An 18,913-nucleotide genomic window follows, 5' to 3' on the forward strand; every position below is an offset into this window, starting at 1 on the left:
CTCACACAGCATAAATGCTACCAGCCCTATCCCCGAGAAGCATGCAGTCTGTGTTGCACAGTCCAGTTAAAGCTTAGGCCTGTTGTAGCTAAAGAAAAATACAGCCATGACTGCAGGTCAAATGGAGATCTAGTATGTGCTCTGTTGCACACCAGCAGCATTTATCAATCCCATGCAAGATTTCTTGTGATTTCCTTTTGAAGCTTGTGCTCCAAATCCCTTTGAACTTGCTTGAAAAGTGGGACATGCTAGACTAATAAGAATTACTTTCATGCCACTGGGCTCCTAATGCTAAATTTCGTGACAAGTACAATTTTTGTATTTTGCCTACTCAAGTAAGCCCTTGTCTTGCTTCGTATACCAGACTAAATAATGCTCTCTGATTGGGAGGACCGTTCTTTCTGCTTCAGAGTGTGTGACAGCTTCAGAGTGGGCGATAGTTTAAATGTTTAAACATACATTATAAAATGGAAGATAAACCTTGGGTAATGCTTTAGCATATATAGATCTAAAAGGAGTTAATTTGCCATGACAGATTGATTGCCAGCAGATGAAGAGTTTGGAGAGATCTTGCTGCTCATCATATCTCCACCCCTGGGTGTTGTTCAATTTGTAAAATGAGACCCGTTTACCTCACATACTGCATGTCTGTGTGTATAGAGGTGGGCAGATCTCCTGGATTGAGTGCCTTTGCTAAAGAACTAAGAAGCTGGACTCTAAGGGTACCGTCACACAGTGCCATTTTCATCGCTACGACGGCACGATTCGTGACGTTGCAGCGTCGTATGATTATCGCTCCAGCGTCGTAGACTGCGGTCACACGTTGCAATACACGGCGCTGGAGCGATAATTTCATGACGTATTTGCGATGTAGAAGCCGTTGGTTACGGTGCGCACATCGTATACAACCTGTGTCACACGATGCAATCATGCCGCCACAGCGGGACACTAGACGACGAAAGAAAGTTTCAAACGATCTGCTACGACGTACGATTCTCAGCGGGGTTCCGGATCGCAGTAGCGTGTCAGACACTACGATATCGTAACGATATCGCTAGAATGTCACGAATCGTGCCGTCGTAGCGATGAAAATGGCACTGTGTGACGGTACCCTTAAGGGGCTAACCAGCACTATTGTATGGACTTGTTACTTCATGTTTTACATTGTATCGGACAAAGGCTGTATTTAAGTTTTCCTGTAATGTGGTTTATGAGGACTGAAATAAACCAGCCGGACTTTATATAGAAACGGTTCCATTGATACCTCAGATCGCTCCCAAGTGAGTAGCAATGTTACATTTAGTGTTAGGTGTGGGCGGCATTCCCAAGGAACACGTATGACTGCTACAGAAGTACTGCATGTCATTGGTGAAGGCAGAGAGCAACATCAGTCAGCATAGCTTACCTGATTAAACACCTGGTGCAAGCCAAATAGCAGCAACAACTGGCACAACATGAGATGAGTAAGCTGCTTATAAAACTGTTGCAGCAGCAGCAACAAGAGCTGGCACAACAGGTGTCAAATAAGCTGTTCATGCAACATCTCCAGCAACAGAACCAACAACAGCAGCAGATTGCATTATTCACAGAGGCGGTTCATGGCACAGAGGCAGCTTCGACTCTAAGGACAGCTGATGATTTTTCTATCCAGAAGGTGGTAAGGAAAGAACCTTGCAGAAAATGATTCTGGGAGACGACAGAGGCCTTTTAAACCGTTTTTGAAAGTGTCACCGAAAGGGAGAGACTTCCCCCTGAGCAGTCGGAGAATAGTCCTGGTGCCATATTTAACGGAATAGCCACAAAAGGCCTGCTATGATTTAGCCTTACAGGATGCCAAAGAATATTCAAAATTGAAAACGGAAATTTTGGCACGCTTGTGGATGACAATGTCGGTCAAAGCACAACGGGTCTACTGCTGGGAATATCACCGTGACAAACCCCTTCACACCCAAATGTTTAATCTGCTTCACCTCGTTCAAAAGCTGTAGCATCCGAAGTCCTCTGCCCCAGCACAGATGGTAGAGCGAGATGTATTGGACTGGTTCATACACTCTCTTACGAGCCTGAAGCAGACTCGGGTTGCCCAGGGAGATTCCCGGAACGCCGATGACTTGGTTGGACTGGTCGAAAGGCATCAGAGGGTCGCTGGTTCCTTGGGGAGGCAACTCACTCCATACAGGGTGTCCCATCAGGGAGCAGAGGCTAAAAAGGGGGTGTTGTGTCCAAAGTCCAAGGAGGCAGCGGTGGTCTTGCTTAGAATCTCAGAAGAGTAGAAAGGAGGTGCACACAGCTTGTAAAGAAGAGGAGGTGCTAGCTCAACTGGACAGATCCAAGATCCAACATATAAGGCTGGGGTCACACTTGTGTGTGCAATGCGAGAAACTCGCGCATCAATACCTGGCAGGCGGCACTCGGGACCGGAGCGTTCAGCTGCATGTATTTCTATGCAGCCGCATGCTCCGATCCCGAGTGCCGGTGGCAGTGCCAGGTATAGATGCGAGAGACTCGCGCAAGTTTCTCGCATTGCACACGCAAGTGTGACCCTGACCTAAGAGTTAAATCAGCCGCACTCTCAATCATCTGCAAAAATATTTCATTTATGTAAATTTAACACCACAATGAAGAAGCAAAAAAATGATTTTGTGTGGCAAAAAGATCAAGTAGCGTGTGACATTTTGACCCTGTCCAGGTCTTTTTCAAACAATGCTAGAATTGAATTTTGAGGTATGGTGACCAGTGAGCTCTGTATGGGTGCGTGGTTGTGCGCTAACGCGGTGGTACACTTTGCTGTATATGTCACGACCCACGTCGTATAGCTGCCCATTGCCTCCTGACCACCGAACAAATGGACTGTAGCATGGGACGTCGGTGTTCATTCTATGCATATCCGGTTTGCAGTGTGGACTGTCCACCCGGCGTAGAGCCCCAAGTTTGTCATCTAAAAGTGAATGGTCTGCAAATGACTGGACTACTAGACTCCGAGACTTTGGTGCAGGTACTGAGTCCAATGAGGTTGACGTGGACCAAGATTTATTGCACCCAATTATCATAGGCCGGGTGTCACAACTCTGTTGGGTGTTCCAGGACCAGGGGCTCCTTTCCTGTCCCTTTCACTAGGGGCATCCTAGCTCCCCCTGTTCCCCGGATTGCTTCTGATGGTAAAGATGCCAGGGCGACGTACCTTGCCTTAGCTCCTGAATCCGCCCTCAGTTTGTACCCTTCCCCCACTCAGGGAAGAGGGGGAGTGGTAGTGTACCGTAATACACCAACCAGACTAAAACAAGGTAATACGAATAGGGATAAAGGAAAATACCAATCATACACATATAGACATATAAACAACAGAGGTAAACACTGTGAAGTTAAGGGTTTTGTTAAACCAAAGTAGGAGAAGAAAGGGAATTATCACACACTCAAAACCTAGCAACAGTCACAGATAAATCCAAACACCTTCTCCATTAACAACCACCAACAACCTCCAGCCTTGCAGAAAAAGGTACTCTGACAATGACTGCTAGCCAGGACCCAGATTATATAGGAGATGGGAGTGGCTAACAGTGCACAAGTGAGCCATAAGGTACCTTCACACTGAACAACTTAACAACGATAACGATAGCGATCCGTGATGTTGCAGCATCCTGGATAGCGATATCGTTGTGTTTGAAACGCAGCAGCGATCAGGATCCTGCTGTGATATCGTTGGTTGGAGCTAGAAGGCCAGCACCTTATTTCATCGCTGGATCACCCGCTGACATCGCTGGATCGGTGTGTGTGACACCGATCCAGCGATGTCTTCACTGGTAACCAGGGTAAACATCGGGTTACTAAGCGCAGGGCCGCGCTTAGTAACCCGATATTTACCCTGGTTACCATTGTAAAAGTGAAAAAAAACCACTACATACTCACCTTCTGATGTCTGTCACGTCCCCCGGCGTCCGCGCTGCTGCTCAGTGCTTCCTGCACTGAATGTGTCAGTGCCGGCCGTAAAGCAAAGCACAGCGGTGACGTCACCGCTCTGCTTTAGGGCCGGCGCTTACACAGTGCAGGGAAGCGGACGCCGGGGGACCCGACAGACACCAGAATGTAAGTATGTAGTGTTTGTTTTTTTTTACATTTACACTGGTAACCAGGGTAAACATCGGGTTACTAAGCGCGCCCCTGCGCTTAGTAACCCGATGTTTACCCTGGTTACCCGGGGACTTCGGCATCGTTGGTCGCTGGAGAGCTGTCTGTGTGACAGCTCTCCAGCGACCACACAACGATGAAACAGCGACGCTGCAGCGATCGGCATCGTTGTCTATATCGCTGCAGCGTCGCTTAATGTGACGGTACCTTAAATGCAGGAAGGCTTCCAGGCGCTCTCAACTGAGCAAATTAACCCCTGCACTGTTAAAAGAAATATACATTGTTTAATATGAAGGTAAAGTGCTTGTAATCAGTACAGGAGTAGGAGAAATCAGATGATGCGGTCTACTGGGCTCCTCTATGTTACAGTAACCCCATGACACTGGGATTTTGTGTTGTTCTGGGACTTCTTGGAGAGGGTCGGAGACCTTGATTGCTTGGTAAGAGACAGGTTGGCCCTAAAGAAGTCTCACCAACCCCAGAGCCTGACGGATTTCCCTTTTGTGTAATGGTAGGAGATAGCATGGACGACATTCCTAAGATAGTGATGACCAGAGAAAATTTGGGGTCCGCCCAACATAGGGACCTAAAAGAGGCTTTCAATAATGCAACATTATAAATGGCATAACACAGGAGTGGGGGACCAACACCAGATTTCCTTATTTTATGATGAGTGAGGACTTGTATCGGGTTGCTAATGCCAGAGAAGAAATAGTGGAGCAATTGTTGGTACTAGGATTCAATAGACAGAGGGTGTTTGACAGGGCGCACTTACACATCTTGGGTGGCCCTCTGGATGTCGACAAAACCCAAGAATGGGTCAAGCAGAGGTTCTATTGGCCCAGCTGTCAATGGAAAATTGTAAGATATTCCAATTCCTGTCCCACTTGCCAGTTAACCGCTCCCACGTCTCACTTCCGAAATACCCTCGTGCCTGAAAGAAAGGGACCCCATTGAAACTCCATGTTTGCTAGTTAAACCAGACGGGGACATTAAAGACATCACAGCCAAGAAGCTGTCAAAGGCCCCAAAACAGCAATGTTGGGAATTGCTGGAGCAAAATGGGGACCTGTTCTCAGCTTTTCCGGGGTGTATGGATGTCATAGAACATGAGGTTCTGACAGAACAACATATGAGGGGGAATTTAAAGCCCTACCAAATTCCAGAGGTTTGCTGAGAACTGATCTCAAAGGAAGTGAAGCGTATGCTTAATTTTGAAGTCATTGAGGAATCTATCAACGGGTAATCTAACCCAATTGCCTGTGATCCAATACCCAATGGAGAATGGAGATTTTGTAATGATTATAGGAAGCTGAATTAAGTTTCCAAGTTTGACGCATATCCGACGCCACGTGTCGATGAGCTGATCAAGAGACTTGGGGCGGCAAGGTACATAACCACCTTGAATCTAACAAAGGTATATTGGAAAATCCCCATGTCACAAAAAGCCAACGAGAAGATGACTTTCTTTACACCCAACAGTTGCTTCCAATATGTCCAGATGCCATTTGGACTGCATGGAGTTCCGAGTACCTTCCAGAGGGCCATGGACCAGATCCTTGCACCCCATAAGAATTATCTTCAGGCTAGATTGGGGAAGTAATCTGGGAAAGGTCCAGGCGGTGTTTGATGCTCTCCGAAGGCAGGGTTCTCTATAAATCCAGAAAAATGTGCCATGGGGAAAGAGGAGGCCAAACACTTTGGATAAGTGGTAGGTAGAGATGAAATCAAACCCCAGATCAATAAAGGGGACGCAATCCAGAACTGGCAAAAAACACTCTCAAAAAAGCAAGTTAGTGCCTTTCTGGGAACGGTGGGTAACCACAGGAGATTAATTCCAAACTTTGCTATGGTGGCCACACCCCTGACCTACCTACTTAAGAGGACAAAATCAGTCCTAGCCAAATGGCTGTTGAATGCAGAGATGGCCTTTCAAGAGCTGAAAGTAGGTCTGTGTGAGCCCAGTAATTGGCTGCAGCAGTCTTGTGTTGTAGTCATGACATCACTGCGGCAGCCATAACAACAAAAAACGGGCAGTGGGGAACAGGCAGCACTTAAGTAAGGCTGATTTTTACCCATACCAAGTCTTGTGTCTAAGAAAAGTTACGTATGGGAAACCACTTTAACAAGGATCAGCAATGATAAATCTTAAAATATGATTTAAATGAAGGAATTGAGGGTACACTGATTAAATTTGCTGGGATAGCTAATACTAGAGAAGAGAGAGAGAGGATTCAAAAAGATCTAAATAAACTGGAGCAGTGAGCAGCAACTAACAGAATGATTTTTAACAGGGAAAAATGGGCAATAAAAATGAAAAAAGCACATGCAGAATGGGAGGAATAGGGCTAAGCAACAGCACATGTGAAAAAGACTTGGGTATACTAATAGATCATAAACTGAACATGAGTCAACAGTGTGATACAGCAGCAAAAAAGGCTAATGCAATTCTGGGATGTATTAACAGAAGCATACAGTCTAGATCATGTGAAGTCATTATTGCCCTCTACTCCTCATTGGTCAGACCTCATCTGGAATACTGTGTCCAGTTTTGGGCACCACATTTTAAAAAAGACATCAACAAACGATCAAGTTCAGAGAAGATCGACCAGAATGGTGATTGGTCTGCAAACCATGTCCTATGAGGAACGTTTACAGGATTTGGGAATGTTTAGCTTGCAAAAAAGAAGACTGAGAGGACACTTAACCCCTTAAGCCCCAAGGGTGGTTTGCACGTTAATGACCGGGCCAATTTTTACAATTCTGACCACTGTCTCTTTATGAGGTTATAACTCTGGAACGCTTCAACGGATCTTGGCGATTCTGACTTTGTTTTCTCGTAACATATTGTACTTCATGATAGTGGTAAAATTTCTTCGATATAACTTGCGTTTGTATGTGAAAAAACGGAAATTTGGCGAAAATTTTGAAAATTTTGTAATTTTCCAACTTTGAATTTTTATGGCCTTAAATCACAGAGATATGTCACACAAAATAATTAATAAATAACATTTCCTACATGTCTACTTTACATCAGCACAATTTTGGAACCAAAATCTTTTTTTGGTAGGGAGTTATAAGGGTTAAAAGTTGACCAGCAATTTCTCATTTTTACAACACCAATATTTTTTAGGGACCACATCACATTTGAAGTAATTTTGAGGGGTCTATATGATATAAAATAACCAAGTGTGACACCATTCTAAAAACTGCACCCCTCAAGGTGCTCAAAACCACATTCAAGAAGTTTATTAAACCTTCAGGTGTTTTACAGGAATTTTTGGAATGTTTAAAAAAAAAATTTACATTTAACTTTTTTTCACAAAAAATTTACTTCAGCTCCAATTTGTTTTATTTTACCAAGGGTAACAGGAGAAAATGGACCCCAAAAGTTGTTGCACAATTTGTTCTGAGTACCCAGATATCCCATATGTGGGGGTAAACCACTGTTTGGGCGCGTGGCAGAGCTCGGAAGGGAAGGAGCGCCATTTGACGTTTCAATGCAAAATTGACTGGAATTGAGATGGGACGCCATGTTGCGTTTGGAGAGCCCCTGATGTGCCTAAACATTGAAACCCCCACAAGTGACACCATTTTGGAAAGTAGACCCCCTAAGGAACTTATCTAGATGTGTTTTGACAGCTTTGAACCTCCAAGTGTTTCACTACAGTTTATAACGCAGAGCCGTAAAAATAAAAATAAAAATTATTTTTTTTTTCACAAAAATTATTTTTTAGCCCCCAGTTTTGGATTTTCCCAAGGGTAAAAGGAGAAATTCGACCCCAAAAGTTGTTATCCAATTTGTCCTGAGTACGCTGATACCCCATATGTGGGTGGGGGGGAACCACTGTTTGGGCGCATGGCAGAGCTCAGAAGGGAAGGAGCACCATTTGGAATGCAGACTTAGATGGACTGGTCTGCAGGCATCACGTTGCATTTGCGGAGCCCTGATGCACCTAAACAGTAGAAACCCCCCACAAGTGACACCATTTTGGAAACTAGACCCCCCAAGGAACTTATCTAGATGTGTTGTGAGAACTTTAAACCCCCAAGTTTTCACTACAGTTTATAACGCAGAGTCGTGACAATAAAAATTATTTTTTTTCCCACAAAAATGATTTTTTAGCCCCCCAAATTTTTATTTTCCCAAGGGTAACAAGAGAAATTGGACCCCAATTGTTGTTGTCCAATTTGTCCTGAGTATGCTGATACCCCATATGTTGGGGTAAACCCCTGTTTTGGCGCACGGGAGAGCTCGGAAGGGAAGGAGCACTGTTATACTTTTTCAACGCAGAACTCGCTGGAATTGAGATCGGACGCCATGTCGCGTTTCAAGAGCCCTGATGTGCCTAAACAGTGGAAACCCCCAATTCTAACTGAAACCCTAACCACACCCCTAACCCTGACACACCCCTAACCCTAATCCCAACCGTAAATGTAATCCAAACCCTAACTCTAACTTTAGCCCCAACACTAACTGTAGCCCTAACCTTATCTTTAGCCCCAGCCCTAACCCTAACTTTAGCCCCAGCCCTAACTGTAGCCCTAACCCTAACTGTAGCCTAACCCTAGCCCCAACCCTAACCCTAGCCCTAACCCTAGCCCCAACCCTAACCCTAACCTTAGCCCTAACCCTAGCCCTAACCCTAGCCCTATCCCTAGCCCCAACCCTAACCCTAGCCCTAACCTTAGCCTTAACTCTAGCCCTAGCCCTAACCCTAGCCCTAATGGGAAAATGGAAATAAATACATTTTTAAATTTTTTTATGTTTCCCTAACTAAGGGGGTGATGAAGGGGGGTTTGATTAACTTTTTTATAGCAGATTTTTATGATTGGCAGCTGTAACACACTAAAAGACGCTTTTTATTGCAAAAAATATTTTTTGCGTTACCACATTTTGAGACCTAAAATGTTTCCATATTTTGGTCCACAGAGTCATGTGAGGTCTTGTTTTTTGCGGGACGAGTTGACGTTTTTATTGGTACTTTATTTTGTGCATGTGACATTTTTTGATCGCTTTTTATTCCGATTTTTGTGAGGAAGAATGACCAAAAACCAGCTATTCATGAATTTCTTTTGGGGGGGGCGTTTATACCGTTCCACGTTTGGTAAAATTGATAAAGCAGTTTTATCCTTTGGGTCAGTACGATTACAGCGATACCTCATTTATATCATGTTTTATGTTTTGGCGCATTTATGCGATAAAAAATATTTTATAGAAAAAATAATTATTTTTGCATCGCTTTATTCTGAGACCTTATGATTGGCAGCTGTAACACACTAAAAGACGCTTTTTATTGCAAAAAATATTTTTTGCGTTACCACATTTTGAGACCTAAAATGTTTCCATATTTTGGTCCACAGAGTCATGTGAGGTCTTGTTTTTTGCGGGACGAGTTGACGTTTTTATTGGTACTTTATTTTGTGCATGTGACATTTTTTGATCGCTTTTTATTCCGATTTTTGTGAGGAAGAATGACCAAAAACCAGCTATTCATGAATTTCTTTTGGGGGGGGCGTTTATACCGTTCCACGTTTGGTAAAATTGATAAAGCAGTTTTATCCTTTGGGTCAGTACGATTACAGCGATACCTCATTTATATCATGTTTTATGTTTTGGCGCATTTATACGATAAAAAATATTTTATAGAAAAAATAATTATTTTTGCATCGCTTTATTCTGAGACCTATAACTTTTTTTTTGCTGATGATGCTGTATGGCGGCTCGTTTTTTGCGGGACAAGATGACGTTTTCAGCGGTACCATGGTTATTTATAATCGTCTTTTTGATTGCGTGTTATTCCACTTTTTGTTCGGTGGTATGATAATAAAGCGTTGTTTTTTGCCTTGGGTTTTTTTTTTTTTTTATGGTGTTCACTGAAGGGGTTAACTAGTGGGACAGTTTTATAGATCGGGTCATTACGGACGCGGCGATACTAAATATGTGAACTTTTATTGTTTTTTTTTTTATTTAGATAAAGAAATTTATTTATGGGAACAATCATTTATTTTTTCTTTATTCAGGAATTTTTATTTTTTTTTTCACACATTTAAAAAAAATTTTTTAAACTTTTTAACTTTGTCCCAGGGGTGACATCACTGTATAGTGACAGATCGCTGATCTGACACTTTGCAGAGCACTGTGTCAGATCAGCGATCTGACGTGCACTGCTCCTGGCTTACCAGCCAGGCGCTTGGTAATCCACCTCCCTGCAGGATCCGGAAGTAGCCCCGCGGCCATTTTGGATCCGGGGCCTGCAGGGAGGAGACGCTCGGTACAAGGTGAGCACATCGCCTTGTACCGATCGTCTCAGGGAAGCACGCAGGGAGCCCCCTACCTGCGTGATGCTTCCCTGTACCGCCGGAACACTGCGATCATGTTTGATCGCAGTGTGCCGGGGGTTAATGTGCCGAGGGCGGTCCGTGACCGCTCCTGGCACATAGTGCCGGATGTCAGCTGCGATAGTCAGCTGACACCTGGCCGCGATCGGCCTCACTCCCCTCGTGAGCGCGGCCGATCGCATATGACGTACTATCCCGTCACTGGGAATTAAGTCCCAGGTCACCTTGACGGGATAGTACGTCATATGGGATTAAGGGATTAATAGCGGTCTACAAATATCTCAAGGGCTGTCACATTGTAGAAGGATCATCTTTATTCTCATTTGCACAAGGAAAGACTAGAAGCAATGGGATGAAACTGAATGGGATGACACACAGAATAGATATTAGAAAAAACTTTTTGACAGTTAGGGTGATTAATGAGTGGAACAGGCTGCCACGAGAGGTGGTGAGTTCTCCTTCAAAGGAAATGTCTTCCGAGGCTGTACAGACATCTGTCTGGGGTGAATCCTGCTTTGAGCAGGGGGTTGGACCAGATGACCCAGGAGGTCCCTTCCAACTCTAACATTCTATTATTCTATGATTCTATGATACTTTGATTTAATAGGTGACAAGCCTTGGTAAGAGATGTTTGGCAGTGTCCTGTTTTCCACAACCATACTGAATAAACACACACTCAAGGATATATTTTACCTGGAAGGTTAGGAGCTCATAGCTATCTTTATGTGCAATGGTTTAAAAGGAACCGTTAGGGTCGGATAACACTAATAACCTGCATATACTACCTACGTAGAATCTGCAAGTTACAGCGTTAGGAAGGTGCTTGGCTGCTGTACTAAAAGTGCAGCACCCGCGAAAAAAATTAACTTTGTTCTGCGGCTTTCAGTCATAAGGACATGCCAGCATTGCTACAGTCACCGCTCACAGCACTGTGTAAGAACACCCCGGCACTGCACTGATGCACTGTATAGCTCGCTGTCAGTCAAAGTGTAGGGGCGTGCTTCCAGCTGCTGCTCACTGTGCACACCTGTATGACTGAAAGCCAGCGGCTACCAGGAAGAATTTTACTTAATTTTCTCCAGGGAGCCGCACGTTAAATAGAGTAGCCGGGAAACTTTACTAATGCAATTAACCTGCAGATTAACCATACACCTGAAGGTTGATAGTGTTATCCTACTTGACAGATTTACTTAGATTGACTCTGCCAGCACAGAATGACTATTCAAACCAAGTAGAGGTGCTTGGTGCATCATATTGTGGCCAATCATTTAAATACATCAGAGGAGCTCTGAAAAACACACACCACATGAAATTAGAGCAGAGGCGGTCAGTACAAGATAGATAAAAGAATTACTAACTCCCCATCAGAAAGCTTGCTGACGCACTCTCAGCTACCTTAGTCTGTAGCCATGCAAAGACAGTGTAACACAGATGTTATAGAAGGAAACGGTACAACATTTTGAAAGAAACCAAATTCTGCAGCCACTTTTTGAGCAGGAAAACAAGAGTCACAATGGAACATTTTTAGTGAAATGGAAATAATGATATTTTAGCCCCAAACACAAGCATTTAAGTAAAAAAAATGCCTCCAAGTCTGTTGATATTCTTTCACACTGGCGCTGGTCTATAAAGGGTCATTGAGCTTCACAGAAAACTAAAGCTTTTAAGAAGTGCTCAATACTAACGCTACAAATTAACAATGCAATGATTGTATTTCATGACATTGTCTGGCCTATATCATGTGTCATCAGGTTTCATGGGACAATGTGCAGTATCTAATAATAATTAAGAGCACGACCAAAATAAATACAGCGGTCTTCCTTTCCAGGGTCATTTGCTATCACACATCCTCAGTATCCTCCCCTGGGCAGTTGTGAAAGAAAACAGAGTCTAAAGAGGGATTACAGTGATTCTAAGTAGTTAGTGGGTCAGCGTACAAATCTGTATTAGGAACGAGAAATATTGCTGGATTTGGGGTTCACATGTATCGCACTAACTGTTTTCCACATTAAATTCACTGTTCTACTGTGTACATCCCAGGAGAGAACCAGAAAGGGTTTAGAGAATTAAGACAAGTCGTCTGAATAGAAACACAGACAAATCAGAAGCTGGAGAGAAAAGAAAAAGAAAGAACGAAGAAAGACATATTGAATGAAAACTCCCATACTCTAACCGTAATACAGTGGTCACATTTCTTACCTTAAGAGCCACATTCAGTTCTGAGAAATGGTGACAGCCAAAGCCTAACCACAGAAAGTACCATGTGCCACCCTCGCTTGTGGGCAGTATACTTACATCCAGGGGTTTCCACGTGACCCCCATTCAGAATTCCCAAATTAAGCACTCCCACCAAACCATGGTATCCAGCTTTAACATCCCTCTAACACATAGCATAATCCATTCTCCAAATAACCATATTTATGCCCCTTACATCTATATCTGCACCCAGAAGGGCTCTTCTGTAGGGCTCTCCTGTGCAGGGCAACTCACAAAAGTCACCATCTCTCCAGATGATGGACCTTCTCTTCATAGCTCTTTGTTAGACCTTTTGCTAACGCAGGAAGTTAGCAGCCGCTTTCTGTGTACACTGTGCATGGGCAGAAAGCTGCCAATCAGTGGTGTAGGCAGGGTTATACAGAACATTCAGACAACTGGTAGACATGCAGCAGAGAAACCAGTGATTTATTACAGTGACAGAAAGCAGCCCAGTAAGTGACACCGCTGGTATCAGGGTTTCTGCTCCTACATTATACAGCTCTCAAATGGGATAGTAAAAACCTGGTGACAGATTCCCTTTAACTAATTAAGGCTATGTTCACACAGAGCAGATTTACTTGAACACACCTTAATGTGTCTAATCCTTGACAGTGATTTTTCACAAGGACATCCATGATACTGGTTAAAAGCTGAATGGCCAACACATTTTGCTATTGTCATCTGCATCATGCGCATAAAAGATATTTGACATTCGTCCTGCTGCCCATTGCTAGGCTATGCGGAGAACTCACTTATTGGCCGTGTTATAATATATAGAAAGAGAGAAACAAATAATTTGTTAATGATGATTAAAACCAGATTATGTGCCAACATGGCTACCATATGGTCTCATATAACCCTGTTAACCAAGCAACCTCTGACAACGATGAACTAGGAACTGTGCTGGGCACAATAATATGTTAAAGATATTGTATGGTGGTACTGCTGCAGCCAATCATGCAGATCAATTTATCTTCTGCTTCTCCCAACTGAGACCATGGAGGAAGAGAAAGTGGTTGGCACATGATTGCAAGTGTGCAAGCGTGGCGAGCAGCGGAGTGTAGAAACGGGGAATCTTAACAGTGAGTATACTACACATTGTTAAAGTCCCATGTTAGACTGCCTGCCAAATGATATGTCCTGGAAAACCCCTTTAACATCAAAGTCCAGGTCTTCATATATTGCATTAATGAGGCCAAAATCTTTGCAAATGTTCACGTAAAAGAGAGTTCAAAAGGTGAGTGCTAGCAAGATTTCCTAAACAATGTTAAAGTACTGTATAATTAGTTCAACTCCGCTTTTGTGCAAGATATGGTAATTATTTCCAGAACTTCATATTTTTTTTTTTTTAAGTATGCATACAATGTTAAACTAAAACGTCTAAACAAAGTTTACATTTCCATTCTCTTGTTTTTCAGAAGAGGGGTTCTAACTATCCCAGCTGTGAACTCTGCTTGAAAACGATTTCATTGCAGCATTGGGAAATCAGGGCCAGTTGGATGTCAGGATGCAAGTGGTTACCCTAATAATATTACTTTTCTTTTGTAAAGTATCAGAGTTTAAGAAGGTAAGAAGAAACAACCGAGGAAATGACAGAGCAAACAACTCGAAAAAATCCTCTAGTACTGTTAAACGCTATGCTCCAGGACTAGCGTGTGAGACATACACATATATCAATGAAAAATATTTGGACTGTCAGGAGAGAAAGCATACATCCGTCCTAAATGATTGGCCAGATGATCTGGTACATATTTTGCTATCGAGAAACAGAATTCGTATAATAAAAGATAATGCCTTTTCTAAGTTTCAAAATCTAAAAAGTCTGGATTTACAACAAAATGAAATTACAAAAATTGAGCATCAGGCTTTCTTTGGCTTAAAAAGGCTGACAACTCTCTTACTTCAACATAACCGGATAAAAATCTTATCAGAGGAGGTATTTATCCAACTGCCGCGACTTACTTATCTTAGACTTTATGACAATCCTTGGGATTGCAACTGCGAGTTGGAGTCGCTTGTAACATTCCTACAGATTCCACGAAACAGGAACTTTGGGAATTATGCCAAGTGTGAGAACCCAGCAGAACTCAAAGGTGGAAAATTAAAAGACATTACACCTCAAGTAATATGCCAAGAAGAAGATGATAAACCTAAACCACTAGAAGGATCCAAGGTGACAAAACCTTCTGTGGATTCGACACTTTGCCATACCTATCTATATCCAACTGCAACACTAGACTGCAGAAAAAAAGGTAACTAAGCATGGCTGGTTATAATACGATGAATGTTAATACATTTTAAGCCCCAGAAACTGGATCCAATGCCATCATGTTGACTTTTTAAGAAAATGTATCCTTCCTCTTTTTGGCCAAAATTTGGTAAAGTCTTATCCAGTAGTGTCTATAGTCTTTCGCTTTTGACTTTAGCTCAATTTTATTTATTATTGGATAGCATAGTACAACATGAACCACTATGTTGACATCTAAAAGTTTCTTAAATGGCTTAAAGGAGTTGTCTGATGAAGAGACGTTATCACTTATCGACCACCGGTGAGTGTCTGATTGCTAGAACCCCCACAAACAAGAAACTTTTATCTTTTATAGAATGAAGTGATAGTGCTGCAGCTGGCAGTCCCACATTAAATGAATGGAGCACAGGTCAAGCATACGCACCTTTGCTAGATTCCTAACAGGAATAAAAGTGTCCAATTTTGGTGATCTACGGGGGCCTAAGTGGTCAGATCATTATTGATCTTAAAGGTATTTTCTATCCTATGGAAAGATGAAAACTTCTCCTTGTCTCCTCAGTCAAACCCTTTAAATCTGTAGTCAGACAATTAGGGATGCCCATTAGATCCACTAAATGGACTTAAATTGCTGGACCTTACAGTACAAGAGACTTGTTGACAGCCCTCCAACCAAGTTCCTTACCTTAGTGATCAGGGAGAGATGCTGATTATTGATGGGCGAGTAGCATTGTTGCCCGGGTCTCCCCAAGCATGCTCAGGTACTCTCCCAGTATTTTGGGCGTGCTCGGAGATTTAGTTTTCATCGCCTCAGATGCATGATTTGCGGCTGCTAGAGAGGCTGAATACATGTTGGGGTTGCTTAACAGGCATTCCTCAGGCACTTGATCTTATTCTAGAGAAACTATTATTTTGTTAATTTGGAGGTATGCTTTGGGTTGTTCTCGTGCATAATGTGTAATCCCTCTTCATATTCAGCTTTTTACCAGAAGCCTGAAAGTTTTGATGCAAGATTGATTTATATTTATTAATGTTCACAATTCCCCCCAACTTGACTAAAGTCCCAGGTCTAGCTGCTGAAAATCAGACCTGAAGCATAATGCTGCCTCCACTCATTCTTCACTGTGGGCATGGCGTTCTTTTGGTGATGCACATTATGGCTTTATGCCAAACATATCTTTTGGAATTATGGTCAAAAAGTTATACCTTGGTCTCATCAGACCATAACACATTTTCCCATATGCTATTGGCAGGCTTGATGTAGGTTTTAGCAAAATATAGCTGGGCTTGGATGTTTCTTTTTGTAAGAAAATGCTTTACACTTGCCAGGCTACCCCGCAGGCCAGATATATCAAGAATACTTCACATATGCTGTACACCTCCAGTACTTGCCAATAAGTACTACAGCTGCTTGTTGCTGTAGGCCTTTTTCAGTTTTGTTATTTTTATTTTTCCACTCATATTGATTTAATTTTGTTTCTCAATGGAGTTGTACAAATTTTTTGTGGAAAAAGTTCTGAAATTATTTTTCTTGGTATGATTTTTCTTTACATGACAGAAACCTGGAACTTTAACAGAAGTGTGTAGACTTTTTACATCCACAATACATGAAGTGTATCAGTAGGATCTTGTTCCCCTGCAGCAACCTGTATAATAGAGATCATATGATTATAGGTTTGTCTGTCTCAGTACAGAGAATTCAGAATGAGGTAAGACTTATCGAAGATATAGGGGAGCATAGTTGAGTTTCAATGGTTCCTTAGCTGTCTATAGGCATAACATGCAGGCTTCAGCCATATTTTTTCATATTCTGGACAACCCCTTTAATTCTTAGGATTGTTTCAGTGATAATGGTTTACGCATTCCTGAATCATACAGTAAGACAATCACAGCTGTGTTAAGGTGATATTGATAAAACCACAAGCAATGATTATTTTTACCCTTCTAGAGTTACAACAAGTTCCAACTGACATTTCTCCAGACATCATAAAACTGGATCTCTCCAGCAATAAAATCAGACGGCTGCAAGCAAATCAGTTTAAAGATGTTCAAAATCTTGAGATTTTAAACCTGAGCAATAATGGGATAGAATTTATAGACCCAGGTAAGTGAAAATTAGAAAAAAAAAATGAAATTGTAATGCACTCTATAGTCAGTAGAATAGAATTGGGCTTTTTTGTAAATATGAGGTTGACAGTTCAATAGTAATTAAGGGGTACCTATCATTTTACTTTTATTCCCACCTTTGAACCATTAAATCATGGGGGTCTGGGTCTTGAGACCACACCAATCACTAAAAAGACTGCTCACCATTGTTCTGCACAAAATGTAGCACAGATTTGAGTTTACTGCAAGACGTCGCTTTTCTGAGGGTGGTTACTTCATATTTTCAAGCTTAAAAAGTAGGGGTGTGTAACAAGGGGTGAGACCGTGACCAAGCTCATGAATAAAGGGGATCTCTGATGCGAGTATTTTCATCTGGATCTGCATAATTGGACGTACATTTCAATTGAAATGTATTGCAGAGTAGAGAGCATCTGGATCCCTGCACCACGGTACCTACACTAGCCACCGGACTATCAGAGGCCAGCAGTTGGTGTCTGGGTGCTCATCGCAGGGGGGCATGATTTAATTGCTTTGTAACACCCTACCAATCTGCGCTGGCTCAGGAGGAGGGGGTACGGTTTACTGTGAGAGCTGGGGGGTAAATCCTGATCATAGGTTCCCTTTAATTATTAATTTATGGGGCCACTATTTGGGATACTCCATCTGTATTAAGGCAAAAAAGTTAGATGCGATTACTGTGTTGAAGCAGGAAAAGTGTACGTTACTACTGTATTCCCACACACTGGGGATAAGAACACAGATCTATAGAAACACTTGGAAGCTTAGCAGAAGAGAACAGCTCCAGGGGGAGATCCAGTGAGGCACATCCCTGCACAGAATGAGTGGCGGGGGAGGGGAGATCTGCACAGTTACCACATATGACTCAAGGAAACTGTAAAGTTTTCCATTTTCACTCTCAGATTTCAATCCATATTAAGCAATACTGTTTTCTACCAAAGCATTGACAACGTTTAATTGTTTCAATTTCCCTCTTTTTCAATTTTGCCTTTTATTTACAATCCTATCAAAAATTAAAGGAGTTTTCCCCTACTTTAAAACTTATTTAGATTTCTCCACCCTGAGCCCATACACAATAAGAAACCTGTACTCTCCTCCCAAATCAGAGCCACTCTTCCGCACTGACTTGCAATTCTCATGTCGGTCCCATGAAATAAATAATGTCATTCACTTTGGGACAGAATTTGAAGGCCGCAGGACTATTGGCGGCTGCTGATTGGCTGCAGCCGTCACTTGACATTATTTCAGAAGTCCAGTGTGGGGCACAGAAGTCAGTGCGAAGGAGTGGCATTGGACCAGGAGGAAAGTGCTGATTTTTTTTTTCTTAATTTTCCATCCTGGGCCCATTCACAATCAATTTTAACGTAGAGGAAACCCCTATAAAGGCACAAATCATGTAAAATTAGCTTTACAAAAACCAAAACAAGCAGGGAGTGATAATTTGGATATAACTGGATAAACTGTATTTTCCCACTGAGGGAAATGAAAAGTAATTTGTCAGGTGATTTTTGGGTAGTATCCTAATAGTATCCTGATATAGGGCTTGGGCAGCCCTTTTAGGATATGTAACTTGTACATCTCTACGTGTCCCCGTTGTGTTCCTGCAAGCCCTGGACAAGTTTATTGTCGCACGCTGGCAAGTCAAGTATATATAAATGGCAAATGAATATTAAGCCCTTCCCCCGCCCATAATCCCGCCCACCCCTCTGCACTGGTGTCACTGATTCTGACAGACTGCCGTGTGCCCGAGGATCGTATTGCAATCCTCAGACTGACCATCGCCTCTCGTGACCTGAGTGACAGCTGCATAGAAATACATGG

The 18,913-nt window shown here is 42.5% G+C and overlaps 2 protein-coding genes across 2 annotated transcripts in view; one reads left to right on the forward strand and one right to left on the reverse strand.

Moving 5' to 3' along the window:
• FBXL13 (F-box and leucine rich repeat protein 13) overlaps window positions 1–18,913 on the reverse strand; it is a 377,146-nt gene that overhangs the window by 142,559 nt on the left and 215,674 nt on the right. The window lies entirely within an intron of this gene.
• Window positions 1–18,913, forward strand: part of LRRC17 (leucine rich repeat containing 17) — a 69,241-nt gene that overhangs the window by 42,727 nt on the left and 7,601 nt on the right. The window contains exons 2-3 of the mRNA XM_077264722.1: window positions 14,142–14,975; window positions 16,917–17,072. Coding sequence (XP_077120837.1) covers window positions 14,231–14,975; window positions 16,917–17,072 — 901 coding nt within the window. The 5' untranslated portion in view covers window positions 14,142–14,230. The remainder of the gene's footprint in view (window positions 1–14,141; window positions 14,976–16,916; window positions 17,073–18,913) is intronic.

The sequence above is a fragment of the Ranitomeya variabilis genome, chromosome 5 (assembly GCF_051348905.1).
Source record: "Ranitomeya variabilis isolate aRanVar5 chromosome 5, aRanVar5.hap1, whole genome shotgun sequence".
Lineage (NCBI taxonomy): Eukaryota > Metazoa > Chordata > Amphibia > Anura > Dendrobatidae > Ranitomeya > Ranitomeya variabilis.